The following is a 26,483-nucleotide window of genomic DNA, read 5'->3' as shown; positions in this document are numbered from 1 at the left end:
GGTTTAGAGGGCATTTGAGGAAATCTATTTTTACCCAGAGGGTGGGGGGAGTCTGGATTGCGTTGCCTGGGAGGGTAATAGAGGGGGGAAACCTCACAACCTTTAAAAAGTACATGGATGAGCACTTGAAATGTCAGAACATTCAAGGGCATGTGCTGGAAAGTGGGATTCATGTAGATTTAGGGTAGTTTTATCAGTGCAGATTCGATGGCCTCTTCTGTACGGTGTGACATTATGCTACACAAATGCACGGTGTTCTTTTTCTCAATCGAATTAGCTCTTAACTTTCCACAATTCAGGGAATGTTTTAAAAAATTCATTCATGGGATGTGGGCATCGCTGGCTAGGCCAGCCATTTATTGCCCTCCCTAAGCTGCCTTCTTGAACCGCTGCAATCCATGTGATGTAGGCACACCCTCCATGCTGTTACAGAGGGATTTCCCGGGATTTTGACCCAGCGACAGTGAAGGAACGTCGATATGTTTCTAAGTCAGGATGGCGAGTGGCTCGGACGGGAACTTCCAGGTGGCAGTGTTCCCCGGAATGCACGCCTGATTTATGTAATCTCTCCCCAGAGTGCTGGATTCTCCACACAAAGCCCTGGGAATCCCTGGCTGTCGACAGGATGGTTGGAAACTTGCTGACAAAATGGAGTCGGCGGGAGGTTTTGGGAATCAGGTTAATGTGTCCGGCATTCTCCATCATCCACACTGCTCAAAATTCAAAAACTGATTGGAGCCAGCAGAGCGGAAAGCACGATATACCAACAGGTGAAGTGGGTTTTCAACAACGCAGTCGGGAAGGCACTTTTACCTGAGGAAGTTTCCTGTGAAGATTCTGTCCAGTTCCACACACACACTTTATTTGTAAGGATAGACCTACCTGGGTCTGGATTCTCCAGAATTTCAGCTTGATATGTCCTCTGTGTAAACACAGGCCTGTTATCATTCTCATCCGAGATTGAGACAGTCAGTAAGGCAGAATCCTGGTGAGACAGAGACAGTATTCTGAAGCTGTAATGCACGAAAGTGGAGAGATTGTGAAGATTAGGCCGAGGATCAGTCAATATTGGGCGGCATGGTGGCACAGTGGGTTAGCACTGCTGCCTCACAGCGCCAGGGACCCGGGTTCAATTCGCGGCTTGGGTCACTGTCCGTGTGGAGTTTCTCCCCGTGTCTGTGTGGGGTTCCTCTGGGTGCTCCGGTTTCCTCCCACAGTCCAAAGATGTGTGGGTTAGGTGCATTGGCCGTGCTAAATTGCTATTTAGCGTAGGTTAGAGGGATTAATGGGGCAAATATGTGGAGTTGCGGGGATAGGGCCTGGGTGGGATTGTGGTTGGTGCAGACTCGATGGGCCAAATGGCCTCCTTCTGCACTGTAGGGTTTCTATGATTCTATGAATTTATTAAATGGTGTGGTCTATGCCTGCTCCTTATATGCTAAATTCCTGCGCTATATCATTTTACAATTCCATTTAAACATTACTAATAAACACATACATCACAGTGAAATTATAATTTAAAAAATGATCATTCTCACTGAATCTCGAAATGCTAAGATGATGATGTCATTATTAGTCGCAAACAGTGTGTGAGATAGTGTTTAAATAATTACTCTTCGAGCGTGTCTCGGGTTTTCTGGGTTGTCTTTGACCGTGATGCTGAGTCGATATTCAGCCGTCTGCTCCCTATCCAATGGTCTGTTGACATAGACGACACCAGTCTGTAACAAAAATCACAGGAGACATTAATATGAGCAAGGAATCTCAAATGAGGGATGGGCAATAAATATACTGGCCAGCCAGCGATGCCCACGTCCCACAAAGAATAAAAACCCATCAATTCAGATACTCACACAGCTGTGGAGGAATGAGAGGTGGAGAGTTGTAGGAATTCCTTGGCCGAGAGCCTCGATGTATGAAGCTATTTTTTAAAAATTCAATCGTGGGACATGGGCACTGTTGGCTGGCCAGCATTTATTGCCCATTCCTAGTTGCTTGAGGGCAGTTGAGAGTCAACCACATTGCTGTGGCTCTGGAGTCACATGTAGGCCAGACCGGGTAAGGATGGCAGATTTCCTTCCCTGAAGGAGATTAGTGAACCAGATGGGTTTTTCCGACAATCGACAATTGTTTCATGGTCATCAGCAGATTTTTAATTCCAGATTTCTTTTAATTGAATTCAAATTCCACCATTTGTCGTGGCGGGATTCGAACCCGGGTCCCCAGAACATTAGCTGAGTTTCTGGATTAATAGTCTAGTGATAATACCATGAGACCATCGCCTCCCCGTTGAAGGAATTCAAAGGAATGCAGGAGGAGATACTGAAATGGGGAGTGGGTGAGGTTGTGGAGGGATTTGAACATTTGGATAAAAGAGTTTTATCTGCCATACTAAGACAGATAGGACAGTGAGCAGAGAGGGTGATGGGTCAATGAAACTTTTGTGTTCCCTGGTTGCTTAAATGTTAGTATTAATCATGTCACATCCATGCAGTCGAGCCAATAAATTACTTAACTGTTTCATTGATGAAGAAGGCATTTCTCGTGTTGCCTGTGGTGATTCTAAAGGTGAGGAGGGCGTTGCGGCCACTGTCAATATCACTGGCCAGAACCCTGGCAATGCTTGTGGACACAGCTGTGTTTTCACTGATGGTGCAGTTCAGGGGGATGTTCTGGAGCACGGGATCATTATCGTTTATATCCAAGACACGCACACCGACCAGTATCTGCATGGAATAGAATCAGAGAACCTTACAGTCCATGAAGACTCCATTCAGCCTTGGTGCCTCTGCCAGCTCTTTGGAAGTGGAATCCAATTTGTCTCACTCACCCCCTGCTCTTTCTCCCATTGTTGCTGCAAATTTCTCCACTTCATGTGTCTACTTTCAGAATGTTACTATCGAATCTGCTCTTTTCAGGCCTTACGGTGGCACAGTGGTTAGCACTGCTGCCTCACAGCGCCAGGGGCCCTGGATTCGATTCCCACGTTGGGTCACCGGCTGTGCAGAGTTTGCACGTTCTCCCCGTGTCTGCATGGGTTTCTTCCGGGTGCTCCGGTTTCCTCCCACAGCCCAATTATGTGCGGATTAGGTGGATTGGCCGTGCTAAATTGCCACTTAGTGTCAAGGGGATTAGCAGTGTAAATATGTGGGGTTATGGGAATAGGGCCTGGGTGGGATTGCGGTTGGTGTGGACTCGATAGGCCGAATGGCCTCCTTCCGCACAGTAGGGATTCTATGATTCCAGATCCCAATAACTAACTCATAGTCATAGAGGTTTACAGCATGGAAACAGGCCCTTTGGCCCAACTTGTCCATGCCGCCCTTTTTTTTAAAAACCCCTAATCAAACTTGCTATGTCCTCTGCTCACTAACCCTTCAGCCAGCGTGGAAACAGTTTCTCCTCATTTATTCATCAAAGACCTTCTTGATTTTGAACACCTGTGTTACCTGAACCCATTCCTGTTCCAAGCTGAGCCATTCCACCTTCTCCATTCTCACCAATGCCTAAACCTAATGGAGTTCCCTATCCTGGGCACCCAACCCAGCCCACCCTCCAAGACCTCGACTGTCACTATCTGGGGAATGCTGAAGGCAGCACCACGTGGGATCAATTGCGAGTCGGCCATAGTTTCAGTTCACAAGTTAGAAACAGCAAAGTAGAGGCAGCGCCACAATGAAAGGAACCAGACCCTTGTGCTGGAGTTACAGAACTGACCTTTTCACAATTATAACGATCACTCCAGAGAGAAACGATTATTTTGGTGGAGAGTAGCAGCGCGGAAGGCGGCGGCACGGTAGCACAGTGGTTAGCACTGCTGCCTCACAGCGCCAGGGACCCGGGTTCGATTCCGGCCTCGGGTCACTGCCTGTGTGGAGTTTGCACCTTTTCCCCATGTCTGTGTGGGTTTCCTCCGGGTGCTCCGGTTTCCTCCCACAGTGCAAAGATATGCAGGTTAGGTGGATTGGCCATGCTAAATTACCCCTTAGGGTCCCAAGATGTGTAGTTTGGGGGATTAGCTAAATATGTATGTATGGTAAATATATGGGGTTACGGGGATAGGGCCTGGATAAGATACACTGTCAGAGTTTCGATGCAGACTCGATGGGCCAAATGGCCTCCTTCTGCACTGTAGGGATCCTATAAAAAGTTTATTTATTAGTCACAAGTAGGCTTACATTCACACTGCAATGAAGTTACTGTGAAAACCCCCTAGTCGCCACACTTCGGCGCCTGTTCGGGTACACGGAGGGAGAATTTAGCATGGCCGATGCACCTAACCAAGATGTCTTTTGGGCTGTGGGAGGAAACCGGAGCACCCGGAGGAAACCCACGCAGACACGGGGAGAATGTGCAGACTCTGCACAGACAGTGACCCAAGCCGGGAATGGAACTGGGGTTCCTGGCGCAGTGAGGCAGCAGTGCTAACCACTGTACCACCCCAAAAAAGGCCTACGCATTCTCTCTCCAGTTTTTCCTTGTCCAGAAGTAACTCTACCAATGGGTAAAGAGGCAGCTCTTAAACACAAGCTCCAATGGGCATCATCTGCTGTCAGTTCACTGTGAAGCTAGTGCTGGTTACTCTAACAGGAACCTGCATTTCTAACACTGACAGATGACTGGGGAATCATCTGCCTGCACTTCCTCCCAGTGCAGGTTACTGCCCGATAGAAATCACTGTCTAAACATATATGTGATCCACAAGAAGTGAAAGTTGATGACAGGAACGTGTTGCGTGCTAATATCAGAACAAGGCATTGGGAGTGTGTAGAAGTTCAGGACTAACCGTACTGCTCAGTGCTGGCGTTCCCCTGTCTTTGCCCATTATGGTCAAGTTATAAAATGCAACACTCTCCCGATCTAACTCAGCCTCTCTCCTCACACGAAGTTCTCCTTCCACTGGGGAAATAATGAATTCATCTATAAATCAAAAGAAAACAAGGGAATGTTGGTCAGAAAGTCTGCCCCTTGTTCCACATATAGAGACCATTGTGTATAAATTCCCACCGGGACGGGACGCGACGCGTCACAGAGTGGTAGCGATGCAAGGAGTTGGATTGGTCAGAATTTGTTACACTTTGTTGGTCTCTCCATTCTTCTTTCCTCTCTTTCCCACCAGTTTGCAGAATGGTACAACTCTCGTGTATTGCATCAGTTGCCAACCTTCCTGCCCAGGATCTTTTGCAATCGCTCTGTGTGTACAGAAGATTAGCAGTATGGCGAGAAATGGTAGCGATTAGGAAACTTGTCCTCTGAAGGATTGTGAGCACTTTTTAAATTACAAAAGTAGCCTCAATTCTTCTTAAAGGGGAACTGTCCTTTTCCAAATTGCTTTGCAGAGACTTTATTGGTTATTCCCTTCAGAATGGTTGACATCGTTACCAAGGACAACACCTCCTCGCTTTAACAGGCCTGAGTGTTCTCTGCTACAATCAACTTTAAGAAGTCTCACAACACCAGGTTAAAGTCCAACAGGTTTATTTGGTAGCACGAGCTTTCGGAGCGTTGCCCCTTCATCAGGTGAGTGGGAGCTGTGTTCACAAACAGGTCATATATAGACACAAACTCAATTACAAGGATAATGGTTGGAATGTGAGTCTTAACAGGTAATCAAGTCTTTAAAGGTACAGACAATGTGAGTGGAGAGAGGGTTAAGCACAGGTTAAAGAGATGTCTATTGCCTCCAGCCAGGACAGTAGAACATAGAACAGTACAGCACAGAACAGGCCCTTCGGACCACGATGTTGTGCTGAGCTTTATCTGAAACCAAGATCAAGCTATCCCACTCCCTATCATCCTGGTGTGCTCCATGTGCCTATCCAATAACCGCTTAAATGTTCCTAAAGTGTCTGACTCCACTATCACTGCAGGCAGTCCATTCCACACCCCAACCATTCTCTGCGTAAAGAACCTACCTCTGATATCCTTCCTGTATCTCCCACCACGAACCCTATAGTTATGCCCCCTTGTAATAGCTCCATCCACCCGAGGAAATAGTCTTTGAACGTTCACTCTATCTATCCCCTTCATCATTTTATAAACCTCTATTAAGTCTCCCCTCAGCCTCCTCCGCTCCAGAGAGAACAGCCCTAGCTCCCTCAACCTTTCTTCATAAGACCTACCCTCCAAACCAGGCAGCATCCTGGTAAATCTCCACTGCACTCTTTCCAGCGCTTCCACATCCTTCTTATAGTGAGGTGACCAGAACTGCACACAATATTCCAAATGTGGTCTCACCAAGGTCCTGTACAGTTGCAGCATAACCCCATGGCTCTTAAACTCCACCCCCCCTGTTAATAAAAGCTAACACACTATAGGCCTTCTTCACAGCTCTATCCACTTGAGTGGCAACCTTTAGAGATCTGTGGATATGAACCCCAAGATCTCTCTGTTCCTCCACAGTCTTCAGAACCCTACCTTTGACCCTGTAATCCACATTTAAATTAGTCCTACCAAAATGAATCACCTCACATTTATCAGGGTTAAACTCCATTTGCCATTTTTCAGCCCAGCTTTGCATCCTATCTATGTCTCTTTGCAGCCTACAACAGCCCTCCACCTCATCCACTACTCCACCAATCTTGGTGTCATCAGCAAATTTACTGATCCACCCTTCAGCCCCCTCCTCTAAGTCATTAATAAAAATCACAAAGAGCAGAGGACCAAGCACTGATCCCTGCGGCACTCCGCTAGCAACCTGCCTCCAATCCGAAAATTTTCCATCGACCACCATCCTCTGTCTTCGATCAGACAGCCAGTTACCTATCCAATCGGCCAACTTTCCCTCTATCCCACACCTCCTCACTTTCATCATAAGCCGACCATGGGGGACCTTATCAAACGCCTTACTAAAATCCATGTATATGACATCAACTGCCCTACCTTCATCAACACACTTAGTTACCTCCTCAAAAAATTCTAGCAAAATTGTGAGGCACGACTTGCCCTTCACGAATCCGTGCTGACTATCCCGGATGAATCCGCATCTTTCGAAATGGTCGTAAAACCCATCTCTAAGGACCTTTTCCATCAATTTACCAACCACTGAAGTAAGACTAACCGGTCTATAATCATTTCTATTCCCTTTCTTAAACAGAGGAACAACATTCGCCACTCTCCAGTCCTCTGGCACCATCCCCGTGGACTGCGAGGACCCAAAGATCAAAGCCAAAGGCTCTGCAATCTCATCCCTTGCCTCCCAAAGAATCCTAGGATACATTTCATCAGGCCCAGGGGACTTATCGACCTTCAGTTTATTCAAAAAGTGACAGTGAGTGAGATTTTGCAAGCCCAGGCAAGGGACAACGCTCCAAAAGCTCGTGCTACCAAATAAACCTGTTGGACTTTAACCTGGTGTTGTGAGACTTCTTACTGTGCCCACCCCAGTCCAACGCCGGCAACTCCACATCATGACAATCAACTTTGACCTTGGATAGCTCCAAGGCTCAAGAGATTTTCAAAAACTGTCACTGCCCTGGATGGTGCTGCATGCATTCCATAGCTCAGCGGGTAGCACTCACACCTCTTGAGTCAGAAGGTTGTGGGTTCAATTCCCACTCTGGCATTTGAGTACAGTTATCTAGAATGACCCTCCCTGTCCAGTACTGAGAGAGTGCAGCGCGGTTGGAGGTGCTGTCTCTCAGATGAGAGGTTAAAATGACCTCACTGGTCGCGCACAAGATTCCACGGTGCTATTCTGAAGTAGAACAGAGAGGTTCCCCTTGGCGTCCATGGGCAATATTTATTTTGCAATCAACATCACTTAAACCACCACCCCCCGCCGATCTGGTCATTATCACACTGCTCTTTGTGGGAGATAGCTGGGAACAAACTTCCTATGTTAGGGCATCGACTGCACTTCATTGGCTGGGATTTAATACTTTGGGACATCCTTTGGTCATAAATGGTGTTATACAAATCATGAAACGGTGACTGCGCAGAGGGAGGTCAGTCGGCCCATCTGGTCTATGCCAGCTCTCTGAAGGAGCAAGTCTTTCACTTGGATGTTAACTCCACACTCGTGACAGCTGCTAACTCTTTGGCTGGGATCTTCTGGCCATTGCCGCTGGCAGGATATTCTGGCTCTGCCAAACACGGGGCCCCGGCTGTGGGTTCCCCAGCGGCAGGATGGGGGAGCTACGCAGAGTGCTGCGGTGGGAATGGAAGACCTTGCCAGTGGTAGGTTACCTCCGCCTTTGAAAATCCTCCGCGGGGATGGCGGGGAAATCCCACCCATGATCAACTTCAACTTCACACAGTAAGAAGTCTCACAACACCAGGAAAGTCCAACAGGTTTATTTGATAGCACGAGCTTATGGAGCGCTGCTATGTTAGAGCATTGACTGTACTTCATTGGCTGGGATTTAAGACTTTGGGACATCCTTTGGTCATAAACAGTTTATGACGGTTTATGCTCCTGAAGGAGCAGCGCTCCGAAAGCTCGTGCTACCAAATAAACGTTTTGGACTTTAACCCTGGTGTTGTGAGACTTCTTACTGTGCCCACCCCAGTCCAAAGCCGGCAACTCCACATCAACTTCACATAATAAGGGGTCTTGCGAACATTCAAAAGGCCCAAACCATGACTGCTTGCATGAGTGTGCAGAATTCTTTTGCCCCTTGTTTCCATGGACTATTCAGTCACTTCATCTCACTTGATCCGCATGTACTCCCTCATGAACGAGATTCCCCTTAAAGGTATTCATATCATTGGCCTCAACTTGACCTCAAACTTAAAACACAAACTTTAATTATTTGATATTGAAGCTGTGAGTATTTCCCGTGGAGTGTGCAGATCACTGATTGGCCCCTTGTTTGATAGAGTGCATAACTTACTTTGCTGAAACTTACTAAGGAGATCTCCTGCTATGATGCTATATTCTACTTGCCCATTTGGGCCAGAATCTTCATCTTCCGCAAGGAACGTCCACACTCTTGGACCTGGTTGACCCTCAGTGATGTCAAACGGACCCTCGTAAGTGTGGAGAAATCTTGGGGTTACATCATTGACATCATTCACATTGACACTTACCTACACCAGGAGAAACAGAAACAGATTTATCATTCTAATTCCAACAACTTGAATGTTTTGCATAAACATTTATTGTTTCGAGAGCGAACTCGGTTTCGATTTGTGTCTGGGGATAATTTGATCTGATAAAATTTTACTCCAATTGAAGAGGTGCTGTCACTCTAGTCACAGTTAGTAACCTAAATGTGCCTCTCACAAGTAACATGCATCATATGTAATGTGCCTCCTGACTCCCAAAAACCTGTCCACCATCTACAAGGCACAAGTCAGGAGTGTGATGGAATACTCCCCACTTGCCTGGATAGGTGCACCTCCAACAACACTCAAGAAGCTCGACACCATCCAAGACAAAGCAGCCCCGCTCGATTGGCACCCCATCCACCTCCTTCAACATCCACTCCCTCCACCACTAATGCACAGTGGCAGCTGTGTGTACCATCTACACGATTCATTGCAGTAACTCACCAAGGCTCCTTCAACAGCACCTTCCAAACCCACGGCCTCTACCACCTAGAAGGACAAGGGTAGCAGATGCATGGGGAACACCTGCAAGTTCCTCTCCAGGCCACTCACTGGCTTGACTTGAAAATATATCGTCGTTCCTTTGCAGTCGCTGGGTCAAAAACCTGGAACTCCCTCCCTAACAGCGCTGTGGGTGTACCTACACCACTTGGAGCTGCAAGAAGGAGCTCACCTTAGTGATCATTAGGGACAGACAATAAATTCTGGCCCAGCCAGTAACTCCTACATCACAAATAGATCAGTCATGGCCTTATCCAATGGTAAAACAAGCTCAAGGGGCTGAATGGCCTACTCCTGCTCCTAGTTCTTGTGTGGCTCTTCCAGGAGTTGCAGTTAGACCAAACAACCAATTTTCAGATTGGAAATGTCACCACAGCTTAAAAATGTACAAATTCATTAGTGTGTGGATTTAATCCAAATGGCTCCCATGGTCAGTGTGGGGACCCAAGAACCCAAACCTTGGACAGTTATTCCCTAGTGCAGCGACGTGCCAACTTGGGCAGCACGGTGGCACAGTGGTTAGCACTGCTGCCTCACAGCGGCAGGGACCCAGGTTCGATTCCCTGCTTGGGTCACTGTCTGTACGGAGTCGATACATTCTCCCTTTCTGTGTGTGGTTTCCTCTGAGCACTCCTGTTTCCTCCCACATTCCAAAGACGTGTGAGTTAGGTGGATTGGCCATGCTAAATTGCCCCTTAGTGTCAGGGGTTGAGCTAGGGTAAATGCAGGGGGGTAGGGCCTGGGTGGGATTGTGGTCGGTGCAGACCCGATGGGCTGAATGGCCTCCCTCTGCACTATATGATTCTATGATTCTAACTTAGCGTAAGCTCCACACATGCTGCAGTTCTGACCTCAGACCTGACAATCGAATTCCAAAGTATCTGTTCCGTCATCCACCTTTTTGTACCTTTGTAATCCCCCACCCCCTGTGTGTGACAATCCACATGCTCCATAACATCTGCACCTCCCAAACCCCTGGTCACATCTGTCAACCCATCCACTAAGCAGAATAATAGTTGGTGAGCATCATCAGTGTGAAGTTACCAGAAGTCAATGACTGAACGGAGGCCACTGTTCAGGCACAGACGTGGTTCCTTTAGGAACTCAACCTGGAATCTATTCCCATCCCAAGATTGACTATTACATTTCGGGAATTAACTTCTTGAACCGATGGAACAAAACACACAGCCTCGGTTGTCGACTACAGAACAGAATGATTTCCGTTTACCCCTCTAACATGCAGGCATTATAGAAATGCAAATCTTTCACGGTGGCACAGTGGTTAGCACTGCTGCCTCACAGCGTCAGGGACCCGGGTTCAATTCCCGGCTCGGGTCACTGTCTGTGTGGAGTTGGCACATTCTCCCCGTGTCTGCGTGGGTTTCCTCCGGGTGCTCCGGTTTCCTCCCACAGTCCAAAGACGTGCTGGTTAGGTGCATTGGCCATGCTAATTTCTTCCTCTGTGTACCCTAACAGGTGCCGGAGTGTGGCGACTAGGGGATTCTCACAGTAACTTTACTTCTAATTTTCCTCGAAGTTAATTTCAGGGACCACACGGATGTTTTGAGCAGCATCGTCTTATCGAGGTTCCACTTTCAGCCTCAATAAAAGCATTTCCTTTTATACTCACTGGAATTCAGAAGAATGAGGGGAGATCTTATAGAATTTATGAAGGGAACAGATAAGATAGAAGCAGGGAGGTTGTTTCCACTGGCGGGTGAAACTAGAACTAGGAGGCATAGCTTCAAAATAAGGGGGAGCAGATTTAGGACTGAGTTGAGGAGGAACTTCTTCACACAAAGGGTTGCGAATCTGTGGAATTCCCTGCCCAGTGAAGCAGTTGAGGCTACCTCATTGAATGTTTTTAAGGCAAGGATAGATACATTTTTGAAGAGGAAAGGAATTAAGGGGAGTGGGTGGGTAAGTGGAGCTGAGTCCACGAAAAGATCAGCCATGATCTTATTGAATGGCGGAGCAGGCTCGAGGGGCCAGATGGCCTACTCCTGCTCCTAGTTCTTGTGTTCTTTTTGCAGCAGTACTTACAGTGACAGTGGAGGTCAGCCGGCAGAGTGGATTCGGACACTGGTCAGTGGCTGTAACGGTGAGGGTGTAGCGGCCATGGCTTATCTCATAGTCCAATTCCTTCACTGCTCTGATCTGACCCTGGAACAAGAGATTGAGATGATTGCATTTACCCACATTGACCTTTGGGCAACCTAGGAACCTTTAGAAACTTTGTTTAGAGTCTTCTTAATACGACAAGAGAATGTGCATCCACTCTTGTTCTCCTCTTCACAAAGCAGAGTTTATTATTATACTGGTGCATGGACCAGTGCCTCCCAGCTGTGAAAAGCTTCATGTCTACATTCGCAATTTCACCTTGCATGGTGACCCGAGTGATTTTCCTTCCACCTCACTGCCAGCCCAGCTCCCCAACCCATGACAAAGTCACATCACTAATCCCCTCCCGGTAGCGAGGGAAACTCCAATACTCACCGTGACATTGTGGACAGTGAACGTGTTATAGATATTCCCGTCCACGATGGCGTAGGTAACAGTTCCATTGGGGCCTTCGTCTCGATCTGCTGCACTCACTGTTACGTTGAAAGAATTCAAGGTAGATGGCCCTTCGTCCAAGGTGATTTCGTACTGCGGTTGCCGAAATGCCGGGTGATTGTCATTCTCATCCAAAATGTTTACACGTACTGTTGCCGTTGCCTGCGATGAACAGAATACAGGCTTAATCGCACAATTGTACAACACAGGAAGCTATTTGGCACAGCATGTCCATTGTTAGTTGGATTGTCATTGTGTGCAAGAGATGTTCTGGGGAATTAATTATGTTCCTATAAATAGGAACAGCCAAACTGTGGTTGTGAGGTTAGGAGGTCCATGTTTTTAATGTGTATCTAAATAACTCATACAACTGTGTAGAGATTGGCTTGGTTCTATTCTTCACCACCTGGCTCCACGGATTAGAACACCTGGACTGATTCTCTAAAACAGCTGTCCAGTTTTTCCCGCTCTTTCCCCATAGCCGGCAAATGTTTCCTTTTCAAGTATTTACACCATTTCCTTTTGAACGTCGCTGTTGCGTTTGCGGCTGCCCACCTTTCCAGCAAGATCCTGACAACTCAGGCTGATATCTCAACGTTTTTTTTTAAAGGTTCCTATGACAGTACCTTTCACAACCTAGAAGGACATGCGCAGTGGATACCTGGGAACACCATCGCCTGCAAGTTCCCCTCCAAGCCACACGCCCACCCTGACTTAGAAATATATCAACGTTCTGGAATCAGTAATGGTGGCCATGAGGCTATCATTAATAGTTATACAATAACTTACACTGATGTCATTTAAGGAAGGAAATCTGCCTCCTTACCTGGTCTGGCCTACATGGCACCCTGGTCTGACAGCAACGCAGTTGACTCTTAACTGCCCTTGGGGTCAACAAAGAATGGGCAACAACTGCTGGCCTGGCCAGTGATTCCCAGAGCCTTTGACAATTAAAAAAAAAATTCAATGATGACTGATCGATGTGGTAACTTTATCCACCCGCCTTCGCTCTGTGACCCTCAATGTCTGAAATTTCCTTGTTTTTGTACTCCGCACGTTTATTTATTAAGTCAGGGATTCCAGATGCATTTAAAGTTAAAAATAAAACAAAGCATTCTCAACTCACCCGGACATGTTTAAAGAGTTTAGTGCTTAAACCTCCAAATCTTTCTTTCCTGCACTCTGGCAGAACCCTTAAGAGTATTGATAGGCAGAGGGATCTGGGTGTACAGGTACACAGGTCACTGAAAGTGGCAATGCAGGTGGAGAAGGTAGTCAAGAAGGCATAAGGCATTCTTGCCTTCATCGGCCGGGGCATTGAGTTTAAAAATTGGCAAGTCATGTTGCAGCTTTACAGAACCTTAGTTAGGCCGCACTTGGAATATAGTGTTCAATTCTGGTCGCCACACTACCAGAAGGATGTGGAGGCTTTGGAGAGGGCACAGAAAAGACTTACTAAGATGTTGCCTGGTATGGAGGGCATCAGCTATGAGGAGAGGTTGGAAAAAACTTGGTTTGTTCTCATTGGAATGACGGAGGTTGAGGGGTGACCTGATAGAAGTCTACAAGATTATGAGGGGCATGGACAGAGTGGATAGTCAGAAGCTTTTTCCCAGGGTGGAAGAGTCAATTACTAGGGGGCACAGGTTTAAGGTGCGAGGGGCACGGTTTAAAGGAGATGTACGAGGCAGGTCTTTTACACAGAGGGTGGTGGGTGACAGGAACTCGCTGCCAGGGGAGGTAGTGGAAGCAGATACGATAGTGAGTTTTAAGGGGCGTCTGGACAAATACATTAATAGGATAGAGGGATATGGTCCCCGGAAGGGTAGGGGGTTTTAGTTAAGTCGGGTAGCATGGTTGGTGCAGGCTTGGAGGGCCGAAGGGCCTGTTCCTGTGCCGATGGTTGGAAAAACCCATCCGGTTCACTAATGTCCTTCAGAGAAGATAAATCTGCTGCTTGCCTGGTCTGGCTGACATGTGACTCCAGAGACACAGCAATGTGGTTGACTCTCAACTGCCCTCTGAAATGGCCCAGCAAGCCACTCAGTTCAAGGGCAACTAGGGATGGGCAATAAATGCTGGCGAGCCAAGGATGCCCATGTCCCACGAATGAATAAAAAAAAGTCACTAAGGTGCTTGGGTTCATGAAATGAAACTTCCGTCACTCGACAGCTCCAGTGAATGAACTGCTGAACCCAACACTAAATAGACCACACCTTGAGTGCGCCATAGCCATTTGGGATCTGTCCACGGCGATGAACATTATCCTGCCCAGAGGCATTTCAGTGCCAGGAAGCTTGCTTTATTGCAAACAATTGCTTGTGAGATACCAGTGTTTCCCCAACTGGCCATGTCACTCAGGCAGGTGGTCTCCAGAACCAAAGGCAGGTTGATATGTCACGATGAAATTTCTAAAAACAATTAACTATTTGGGCTTGACATATGTACATCAAGCCCAAAAGTGTCCAGATCACCAACAACCTGTCCTGGTCCCCCCATGCCAACACCATAGTTAAGAAAGCTCACCAACACCTCTACTTTCTCAGAAGAGTAAGGAAATTTGGCATGTCCATTATGACTCTCTCAAACTTTTACAGATGCACCATAGAAAGCATTCTTTCTGGTTGTATCACAGCTTGGTATGGCTCCTGCTCTGCCCAAGCGTGCAAGAAACTACAAAGGGTCGTGAACGAAGCCCAGTCCATCATTCAAACCAGCCTCCCATCCACTGACTCTGTCTACACTTCCCACTGCCTCGGCAAAGCAGCCAGCATAATTAAGGACCCCACACACCCCGGACATTCTCCCCTCCACCTTCTTCCTTCGGGAAAAAGATAAAAAAGTCTGAGGTCACGTACCAACCGACTCAAGAACAGCTTCTTCCCTGCTGCTGTCAGACTTTTGAATGGACCTACCTTGCATTAAATTGATCTTTCTCTACACCCTACCTATGCCTCTAACACTACATTCTGCACTTGCTCATTTCCTTCTCTATGAACGGTATGCTTTGTCTGTGTAGTGCGCAAGAAACAATACTTTCCACTGTATACTAATACATGTGACAATAATAAACCAAATCAAATCAAATCAATGCCCGTGGAGTTTACAACCAAACTGTATACATCGCAACGTGCTTCCTTTACACACACCTTTCCCCTCCCCCCCACCCCGAGAAGGACTGGAACAACCTCCCACAATCCTTTTCCAACCATCCAGCGATGCCCATGTCCCACGAATGAATTAAAAAAAGTCACTAAGGTGCTTGGGTTCGTGAAATGAAACTTCCGCCACTCGACAGCTCCAGTGAATGAACTGCTGAACCCAACACTAAATAGACCACACCTTGAGTGCGCCAGAGCCATTTGGGATCCATCCACGGCGAAGAACATTATCCTGCCTCGGGGCATTTCAGTGCCCTCCGAAGACATACTGAAGGGAAATCTCTTGGAGTTTTTTTTTACATTAAGGTGACTGTCGACAGCACTCATTGTGCGCTGCCTGTGAAAGTTCCCCAAAGGCCTACGGAGAGGAAACCTTACAGATCACCAAACTGTCACAGTCCACAGCTGCCTACCCGTTCTGTGCGCTCCCTGGCCCCACTGTCAGGTTGGATGTCAGAGGTCTAGAAGGGTGGGGATGGGAAAGAGTGCGTCAGAAACTCTTGGCTGATGGCCCTAAAGTCTGAAGCGATGTGACTGCTAAATGCTGAAAGACTGTGGAGGCCAAAGAAATAAAGAACCCGTTGGCAGTCAGTCAGAGAGCCGGTAGCTGCCAAGATGATGCAGACACCAGAGTTAACACTCTTGTTTAACTTGCTAGATGTCTGCTGTGTGAAACACACGTATGCAAGGGGGTGAGTACAAGGAAGGCAGTATCTCACTCCAGGACACTCCATTCTCAACAAAAGCATGTTACATTTATATAGCACCCTGGAACAGAGCGAAACATAGAGGATTAGCAGGGTGAATATGTAGGGTTACGAGAATAGGTCTTGAATCGGATTGTGGTTGGTGCAGACTCGGTGGGCCGGATGGCCTCCTTCTGCACTGTAGGGATTCTATTGAAAACATCACAAGGTACTTCATAGCTGTGCCATCACATCGACATTTGACACTGAGTCACATTGTGAAGTATTCGAACAAATAAACACAATGACTGAGCTTCTAATATTAGCCAAAGTGTTAGAGGCTTGTGGCTACGGTACACAGCCTTAACATGATAACCATGCTTCCAGTGGCTGGGGTGGGTGTGAGGGTTTGGGGGAACAGAGTCTACACCAGTGATGGGCAACCTCGGCTAGTGAGTGGGCCGCATGAGTGACCCCCTCCTTCACCTCAGTGGGCCGCAAGATTGAAATCAGGCTTATTCACTCACCCCATGAAAATGATTTAGCAGTGGTCAGCACTGCGGCCTCACAGCGCCAGGGACCTGGGTTCGATTCTGGCCTCGGGTCACCGTCTGTGCGGAGTTTGCACATTCTCCCCGTGTCTGCGTGGGTTTCCTCCGGGTGCTCTGGTTTCCTCCCACAGTCCAAAGATAGTGCGGGTTAGATTGATTGGGTAAATTGGTAAATTGACCCTCGAGTCAGGGGGATCAGCAGGGTAAATGTGTGGAGTTACGGGGATAGGGCCTGGGTGGGATTGTGGTCGGGGCAGACTCGATGGGCCGAATGGCCTCCTTCTGTACTGTAGGGATTACATGATTCTATGTTTAATACAGGCTGAATATTTCATAAAGAGTTATAGAGAATGCTTAATCATTTGTACATTAATAGAACTACCAGGTTCAAATGGTTGAAACAAAATAAATATTTACCTTTTGGATACAGAGGGAGCGCATGGCTCTCACAGTTAGTGTTGTGAGCAATCAGCACGCACCTCACCTCACCTCACCCTGGCTTTATGTGTGAATCACTTCAGGTATACTGGTTGGGATAAAGCAGTACGGACGGAAATCAGCGGAATGTGGCAGTCCTGCACGTGGACAAAGTGTCTTATGGGCCCCTCTCAGAACCCTGGTGGGCCGCATGTGGCCCCCGGGCCGTAGGTTGAGCTACACTAAGGGGACAGGAAGGTTAAATGCCAGAGCTTCAGAACAGAGAGTAGGACACATGCTCTTTACACAGAGGGTTATAAAAGCTCTGACATGCCCCGAGAGTTAGAGACTATAATGATATTTCAGAAGGGTTGGATGGGTGGTTGAAGGATAGGGGAATAAGGGGATATCATAGAATCATAGAAACCCTACAGCACAGAAAGAGGCCATTCGGCCCATCGAGTCTGCACCGACCACAATCCCACCCAGGCCTCACCCCCACATCCCTATATATATACCCTCTAACCTACGCATCCCAGGACATAAGAACATAAGAACATAAGAAATAGGAGCAGGAGTAGGCCATCTAGCCCCTCGAGCCTGCCCCGCCATTCAATAAGATCATGGCTGATCTGACGTGGATCAGTACCACTTACCCGCCTGATCCCCATAACCCTTAATTCCCTTACCGATCAGGAATCCATCCATCCGCGCTTTAAACATATTCAGCGAGGTAGCCTCCACCACCTCAGTGGGCAGAGAATTCCAGAGATTCACCACCCTCTGGGAGAAGAAGTTCCTCCTCAACTCTGTCTTAAACCGACTTAGGACACTAAGGGGCAATTTTTAGCATGGCCAATCAACCTAACCCGCACATCTTTGGACTGTGGGAGGAAACCGGAGCACCCGGAGGAAACCCACGCAGACACGAGGAGAATGTGCAAACTCCACACAGACAGTGACCCAAGCCAGGAATCGAACCCAGGTCCCTGGAGCTGTGAAGCAGCAGTGCTAACCACCGTGCTACCGTAGTAGTTGGGTTGAATAAGTTGTTTAAGAAAGAACAAAGCACAGGAACAGGCCCTTCGGCCCACCAAGTCTGTGCCGACACAGATGCCTCTCTAATCTAATATTTTCTTGCCTCTATGTGGTCCCTATCCCTCTATTCCCTGCCTATTCATGTATCTATCCAGATGCCTCTTGAACGTTGTTATAGAATCTGCTTCCCCCACCTCCTCCGGCAGCGCGTTCCAGGCATTCACCACCCTCTGTGTGAAAAACTTGCCCCTTATATCTCATTTAAACTTTCCCCCTCTCACTCTCAACCTCTGCCCCCGAGTAATTGACCCTTTGACCCTGGGAAAAAGACTCTGACTATCCACTCTATCCAAGCCTGTCATAATCTTGTAAACCTCGATATCAGGTCCCCCCTCATCCTCCGACGCGTCAATAAAAACAATATAAATTTGCTCAACCTTTCTTCATAATCCATATCCCCCAAACCCAGGCAACATCCTGGTGAACCTCTTCTGCACCTTTTCCAATGCATCAACAGCCTTCCAGTAATGTGGCGACCAGAATCGTACACAATATTCCAAATGCGGCCTAACCAAAGACTTATACAGTTGCAACATGATTTTCCAATTCCTGTACTCAACCGATGAAGGCCAGCATGTCATACGCCTTCTTGTCCACCTGAGTTGCCACTTTCAGGGAACTGTGGATCTGCATGCCTAGATCCCTCTGTATGCTAATATTTCTAAGGGCTCTACAATTTACTGTATACTTTCCTTCTGCAGTAGACCTTCCAAATTGCATAATCTCACATTTGTCCGGGTTAAATTCCATCTGCCATCTTTCGGCCCAGATCTCCAGTCGATTTATATCCCGCTGTATTCTCTGACAATCCTCCTCACTATCCGCTACTCCCCCAATTTTTGTATCATCTGCAAATTTACTAATCAGACCACCTACATTTTCCTCCAAATCATTGATATAAATTTTTATTCAACTCCCCTGTCCCTGATTTTGGAGCTTGGGCTCATTCCTTTCAGTCACTCTGACAAGTCGATGACATTTCACATTCAGCTAAATTTATATTCCTGAAGCTTTTGATCCTTTGAATGAATGTTCAGCTCAAACTGCAAAATGGAACTAGCCGTCTAAACGCTGCTGTCATTTGTCTTGTTGCTGCTGAATGTGCACAGTTCCCTGAGCAGTTAGTAAATTACTTTAAACAAAAAAAACACACACACACAATCTGAAACAGGACGCCGACATCAGAGGCTCAATGGGAGGTGGCTTCAAGTTTGTAGGTGGCATCAAACAAAGTGGGCAGCACAGCAGGCAGCACGGTGGCACAGTGGGTTAGCACTGCTGCCTCACAGCACCAGGGACCCGGGTTCGATTCCCGGCTTGGGTCACTGTCTGTGTGGAGTTTGCACGTTCTCCCCGTGTCTGCGTGGGTTTCCTCCGGGTGCTCCAGTTTCCTCCCACGAAAGACGTGCTGGTTTAGGTGCATTAACCCGAACAGGCGCTGGAGTGTGGCGACTAGGGGAATTTCACAGTAACTTAATTGCAGTGTTAATGTAAGCCTACTTGTGACGAATAAGTAAACTTCAAAAAAAAATTTGGAATTGGAGGGTGGTTTGGAACCTGAAGACATGTAACAGAGAGGCACAAACTGACCCCGCCTCCCCCATGTCATAAACGCAGATTATCAGGAAAGAAGGCAAAACTTTGCAGTATTCACTTACAACTGAAATCGACCAAAGTGTATTCCCACTACAGGAATCTAAGACAGTAAAGTTTTTGAATCTGAATGATAGCATCAACTCCTGAATTATAGTCAACTGTACATAAAATCCAGAAATATAACTTCAAACTTACACTAGGACAGGTGCTCCAAGTTAGAATGGAGGTAAAAACAATGATCAAACTATCTAACAAAGTTAGATAAGTGTGACTGTGGTAAGCAGAGATTTCCTGGGAAGACGCTGTAGGGACGGTCCTTGCATCATCTTTCAAACAACAGTGTTATAACATATCTGATGTGAACTGGGTCTTTCTTTCGAAAAGGAAGATTTATATTTCTACAGCACCATCCACAAACACATGTCCCAGAGCACATTACGACCAACGTGGTCACTGTTGTAATGTAGCATTCCAGCTGGGCACATCAAATCCTGCAAGCAACACGATAATAGCCGGATAATCTGCTTTTCCTTAAGTGATGTTGGCCGAGGGATAAAGAATTGGTTGGGGACAAAATGATGTCGGACTGTGCGATTTTTGTTTACATTCATTGCAGAGGGACAAACAGGATTTTGCTTTAACATCGGTCGGTACAGACTTAATGGGCCGAATGGCCTCCTTCTGTACTGTAGGGATTCCATGATTCTGAAAGATGGCATCTCCGCCAGTGCAGTAGTGAATGGACGAGCTGAAATAGACCACATATCCTGTCTCATCTGAGGACAAGTGACGTCCTGCACTCATCTGGATGGGAGCAACCAAGATTGAGAATACAACATTCTGGAACACATGTCTAATGACTACACTGTTGGATTTTTGCCTTCTTCAAACTGTATTGAAGGTTTTTTATTTGTTTGTAAGACAGCGAATTCCATAAGACCATAAGATATAGGAGCAGAATTAGGCCATTCGGCCCATTGAGTTTGCTCTGCCATTCAATCATGGCTGATATGATTCTCATCCCCATTCTCCCACCTTTTCCCCGTAACCTTTGATCCCCTTACCAATCAAGAACCTATCTATCTCTGTCTTAAATACACTCAATGACTCAGCCTCCTCTGTGGCAATGAATTCCACAGATTCACCAGCCTCTGGCTGAAGAAATTCCTCCTCATCTCGGTTCTAAAGGGTGGTCCCTTTATTCTGAGGCTGTGCCCTCGGATCCTCGTCTCTCCCACTAATGGAAACATCTTCCCCACATCCACTCCATCCAGGCCTTTCAGTATCCTGTAAGTTTCAATGAGATTCCCCCCTCATCCTTCTAAACTCCATCGAGTACAGACCCAGAGTCCTTAAACTCTCCTTGAACGTCAAGCTTTTCAATCCCGGGATCAGTCTCGCATTCCCAGAATCATCTCCACACAGCCTGTTATTCACCTCTCAGCTATCTGCTAGCCAAGCAATGGGGAGGAGATATAAACGATTCTAATGAACAGTATGAGGCCAAAGCTTTTCGACAGATGTTCTAATCCTATTTCTGTTGGGTCCTGAAGTCTGCAATAATGTTAGTTACATGCACACAGTTTGCCACACTGTGCAAAAGGAACAGATTTTGCAAATCTCATTGTGAAACTATTTCACTTCCACTTCCCCCTGCCCGGAGCCTGTTACATCCTCGCGTTCACATTCGACAGGTTCAGGAGACAACGAGGGGGACTAAGACGAGAAGCTGAGTACTTTACAAAGGTCAGCCGGGTCCCAGAATACCCTGCCACCTTGCATTGATATTTATTCCCTTCACTCTTCGAATTTACATACAAACATGCAAAATAAGAGCAGAAGTAGGCCATTTGGCCCTTCGAGCCTGCTCCTCAAATCCCTTCTAAATCCTTATCTTTAATCTATGACCCTAGTTATTGACCCCTCAACTAAGGGGGAAAGTTCCTTCCCACTTACCCCACGTCCCTCATAATTCTGTACACTTCAATCAGGTTCCCCCTCAGCCTTCTCTGCTCTAAGGAGAACAACCCCAGCCTAACCAGTCTCTTTGCTCCTCTCAAACCTCCTCCCAACCTACTTTATGTCACCCTATTGAGAAAGGCTTTCTCCCTCAGGTTCTTAACTAACTGGCGTGGCACCGTGGCACAGTGGTTAGCACTGCTGCCTCACAGCGCCAGGGACCTGGGTTCGATTCCGGCCTCGGGTCACTGTCTGTGTGGAGTTTACACGTTCTCCCCGTGTCTGCATGGGTTTCCTCCGAGTGCTCCGGTTTCTTCCCACACTCCAAACGTGTGCGGGTTAGGTTGATTGGCCATGCTAAATTGACCCTAGTGTCGGGGATTAGCGGAGTAAATAAGAGGTTACGGGAATGGGGCCTGGGTGGGATTGTGGTTGGTACAGACTCGAGGGACTGAATGGCCTCCTTCTGCACTGTAGGGATTCTATAATTCTATAACTGTCCCTTGATGGTGTTTATGCTACTCACCTCAAATGTTCCTGTGGTAGTGAGCTCCATCCTCCCTTGACAACGTACAACATGGCAATCAGCTTCCCCAGTGAACCTCCAAACTATATTTAATTTTCCCACTCACCGGGGAAATGACCCTTTCCAACTCCCCGCCAATGCCAACAACCCTGACCCTGGGAATTGGAACGGACACCAGGAGTGTGCTATCCTGGCCTCCAGTGATTCTGTCCCACGGAGTAACAGCAATTTTCTTTCAACGTGGCTATTAATTCGTTTTAAATATATTCGCGATGGAAAGATAGCAGTGCGACTTCATAGAATCCCTACAGTGCAGAAGGAGGCCATTTGGCCCATCGAGTCTGCACCGACCACAATCCCACCCAGGCCCTATCCTCATAACGCCATGTATTTACACTAGCTAGTCCCCCTGACACTAAGGGGCAATTTAGCACGGCCAATCCACTCGACCCGCACATCTTTGGAGCGTGGGAGGAAACCAGAGTACCCGGAAGAAACCCACGCAGACACGGGGAGAATGTGCAGACTCCATACAGACATGGATCCAAGCCGGGAATCGAACCCGGATCCCTGGCGCTGTGAGGCAGCAGTGCTAACCACTGTGCCACCCCAGCTTCAGCGAAAAGTAACCAAATAAATCCAGGCACTTGACCCTCTCAGGTGGATGTAGAAGATCCCACACCACTGTGGCAAATGAAGGAGATCGCCCCAGTGCTTATTCCTCAATCGTAATGGCCGAAAAATTGAGGATCAGACAAAGTAAAGTTCATTTATTAGTGTCACAAGTAGGCTTACATTAACACTGCAATGAAGTTACTGTGAAAATCCCCTAATCGCCACACTCCTGTTTGGGCACACTGAGGGAGAATTTAGCATGGCCAACGCACCTAACCAGCACGGCTTTTGGAGTGTGGGAGGAAACTGGAGAACCCAGAGGAAACCCACGCAGACACGGGGAGAACGTGCAAACTCCAGACAGACAGTGACCCAAGCCGGGAATCGAACCCGGGTCCCTGGTGCTGTGAGGCAGCAATGCATCATTATCCCATCACTGTTTGAGGGAACTTGCTGTGAGCAAATTGACTCCTGCGTTTCCTGTGTTGCAGCATTGACTGCACTTCAAAGATACTTCATCATCCAAAGTTGTGAAAGGTGCTATATAAATGCAAGACTAAGTCGATTAGGATTATGTTCACTGGAGTTTAGAAGAGTGAGAGGGAACCTCACAGAAACTTATAAAATTCTAACAGGGTTAGACAGGGTAGATTCAGAACGAATGTTCCCGATGGTGGGGGAGTCCAGAACTAGGGGTCATAGTTTGAGGATAAGGGGGTAAACCTTTTAGAACTGAGGTGAGGAGAAATTTCTTCACCCAGAAGGTGGTGAATGTGTGGAATTCACTCCCACAGAAAGTAGTTGGGGCAAAAACGTTGTCTGATTTCAAGAAATTAGACATAGCTCTTGGGGCCAAAGGGATCAAGGGATTTGGGGGGGGATCAGGATTTTGAATTCGATGATCAGCCATGATCAAAAGGAATGGCAGAGCAGGCTCGAAGGGCCGAATGGCCTCCTCCTGCTTCTAGTTTCTATGTTTAAGCCTGTCTTTCTCATTAAACAAAACCCCATCAATCTGGTCTCACTCACCTCTGCACAGCACAAAGCACCGCTGAGTGACGTGGGCATACTTGCCACGTTAGATATTGGCGCAAGTGGGACCTAGGCACTGAGCAGGTGCCAGTTTTCACCTGTGCACTGACAGCAACAACACAAAGAACCCATTTTCTAACTTGACGTTTCTTGCAATCAAGTTTTGGGCGGCACGGTGGCACAGTGGTTAGCACTGCTGCCTCACAGCGCCAGGGACCCGGGTTCAATTCCGGCCTGCTTCACTGTCTGTGTGGAGTTTGCACGTTCTCCCCGGGTTTTCCTCCGGTTGCTCCTGTTTCCTTCCACACCCCCAAGATGTGTGGGTTAGGTAGATTGGCCGTGCTGAATTGTCCCTTAGTGTCTCAAGATGTCTACTTTAGATGGATTGACCATGGTAAGTGCACGGAGTTACATGGGTAGGGTGGGATAGGGTCTGGGTGAGATGCTCTATCGGAGAATTGGTGCAGACTCAATGGGCTGAATGGGATTCTATGGGTTCAATGAAAACTGAGAAAATTGTTGGTGTCATGATGCAGCCCTCCTTGACCCCAGTTTGCACTCGTATTGGGTCTGTGATGGTTCCATTGGTGAGCAAGTGGAGGATGGTGACGAATTTCTGTGGACAAACAGCCTCCAGGTCAGAACTAAGACCACTCCAACCTCCGTCATCGAGCCGCAGTACGCAGGTGATACCTACGTGCACTAACACACTCAGAGGCTGGGCTATAATCATCGCCGATGCACTGACCAAGGCCTATCAGAGAATTGGCTTCAGACTATATATATGGAAAACAAAGGTTCTTTGCCCATCTGTTTCTGTCACACGACAGTGTCCCCAAACCATCAGGATCCACAGTGAGGCCTTGGACAACTGGGTCATTTCCCATACATCGGGAGCCTCCTCTCAGCCTGAGCAGACATCGATGATGGAATCCAGCATCGACTCCAACGCGCCAGTGCAGGCTTCGGACGCCTGAGGAATAGAGTGTTCGAAGACCGAGACTTCAAATCCAGCACCAAGCTCATGTGACAGAGCAGCCATGGTCCCCGCCCTCCTGTATCCATCAGAAACTTGGACAATGCACAGCAGACACCTCAAATCCCTGGAGAGATATCACCAACGTTGCCTCCACAAAATCCTGCAAACCCACACAGGCGTGCCAATGTGGGTGTCCTCTGCCAGGCCAATGTCCCCCATATCGGGGCATTGGTCACGCTCAGCCAGTTGCGATGTGCGGACCACGTTGTCCGCATGCCTGACACAAGACTTCTGAAACAAGTGCTCTACTCCAAGCTCCGCAATGGCAAGCAGAGGAAACACCCCAGGACAATCTGAAAGCTTCACTGAATAAATACAACATTCCCATTGACATGTGGAAAGCACTAATCTAGAACGCACAAACTGGTGAAGAAGCATCCACAAAGGCACCAATCACCTGAGCGTCACAAAGTGGAGCATTTTGATTTGATTTATTATTGTCACATGTATTAGCGTACAGTGAAAAGTTTTGTTTCTTGCGCGCTATACAGACAAAGCATACCGTTCATAGAGAAGGAAAGGAGAGGGTGCAGAATATAGTGTTACAGCCATAGCTAGGGTGTAGAAAAAGATCAGCTTAATGTGAGGTTAAGTCCATTCAAAAGTCTGAGAGCAGCAGGGAAGAAGCTGTTCTTGAGTCGGTTGGTACATGACCTCAGACTTTTGTATCTTTTTCCCGAAGGAAGGAGGTGGGAGAGAGAATGTCCAGGGTGCGTGGGGTCCTTAATTATGCTGGCTGCTTTGCCGAGGCAGCGGGAAGTGTAAACGGAGTCAATGGATGGGAGGCTGGTTTGCGTGATGGATTGGGCTACATTCACGACCTTTTGTAGTTTCTTGTGGTCTTGGGCAGAGCAGGAGCCCATACCAAGCTGTGATACAACCAGAAAGAATGCTTTCTATGGTGCATCTGTAGATGTTGGTGAGAGTCATAGCTGACATGCCAAATTTCCTTAGTCTTCTGAGAAAGTAGAGGCGTTGGTGGGCTTTCTTAATTATAGTGGCGGCCCCACCTATGGCAGAGTCTGCAACGCCAGGATTGGACGATTCAGTCCCTGCAGAACCCACCTTCCCAGAGTGAAGGCAAGGGGCGTCTGGACAGATACATGACTAGGATGGGAATTGAGGAATACGGTCTCCGGAAGGGTAGGGGGTTTTAGTTCAGTCGGGCAGCATGGTCGGTGCAGGCTTGGAGGGCCGAAGGGCCTGTTCCTGTTCTTTGTTCAAGTCACCCTCGACCTTGAGGGACTGCCAAAGAAGAAGATTATTTTGGTTTGAGCAGAAACACTTTGAAATGTCACATTAAAAAAAACCCCAAAATGTTCATGCAGGGGTCGGTACACCACTTTCCCCGGCCCGCTTGGAGAACTGCATACCAATGAAACACCTGCCCCAGACATTGCTTCCCCGCTTTAGAAATACCCCGCTGCTGGGAAAATGTGCTTACGTACAATCTTACTGCAATAAAAGCGATGAAACATTAAATTATCCAAAACTATGGTTTGCCCATGCCTCACCTAGTGTTACCTGAAGAAGGGGCTTAGAGCTCCGAAAGCTTGTGTGGCTTTTGCTACCAAATAAACCTGTTGGACTTTAACCTGGTGTTGTTAAACTTCTTACTGTGTTTACCCCAGTCCAACGCCGGCATCTCCACATCATCACCTAGTGTTGCCATTATTAGAATGTAACCAGTGACAA

General features: G+C 47.5%; 1 protein-coding gene across 1 annotated transcript in view; it reads right to left on the bottom strand.

Moving 5' to 3' along the window:
* cdh23 (cadherin-related 23) overlaps positions 1-26,483 on the bottom strand; it is a 114,057-nt gene that overhangs the window by 80,878 nt on the left and 6,696 nt on the right. The window contains exons 2-8 of the mRNA XM_078199369.1: positions 12,049-12,270; positions 11,596-11,715; positions 8,835-9,030; positions 4,787-4,920; positions 2,517-2,726; positions 1,614-1,721; positions 883-985 (exon numbers count right to left, since the gene is read on the bottom strand). Of these exons, the coding sequence (XP_078055495.1) occupies positions 883-985; positions 1,614-1,721; positions 2,517-2,726; positions 4,787-4,825 (460 nt within the window). The 5' untranslated portion in view covers positions 4,826-4,920; positions 8,835-9,030; positions 11,596-11,715; positions 12,049-12,270. The remainder of the gene's footprint in view (positions 1-882; positions 986-1,613; positions 1,722-2,516; positions 2,727-4,786; positions 4,921-8,834; positions 9,031-11,595; positions 11,716-12,048; positions 12,271-26,483) is intronic.

This window comes from Mustelus asterias, chromosome 28, assembly GCF_964213995.1.
Source record: "Mustelus asterias chromosome 28, sMusAst1.hap1.1, whole genome shotgun sequence".
NCBI lineage: Eukaryota > Metazoa > Chordata > Chondrichthyes > Carcharhiniformes > Triakidae > Mustelus > Mustelus asterias.
Note: the sequence above shows the minus strand (reverse complement) of the source record. Positions and strands in the feature narration are given on the sequence as shown.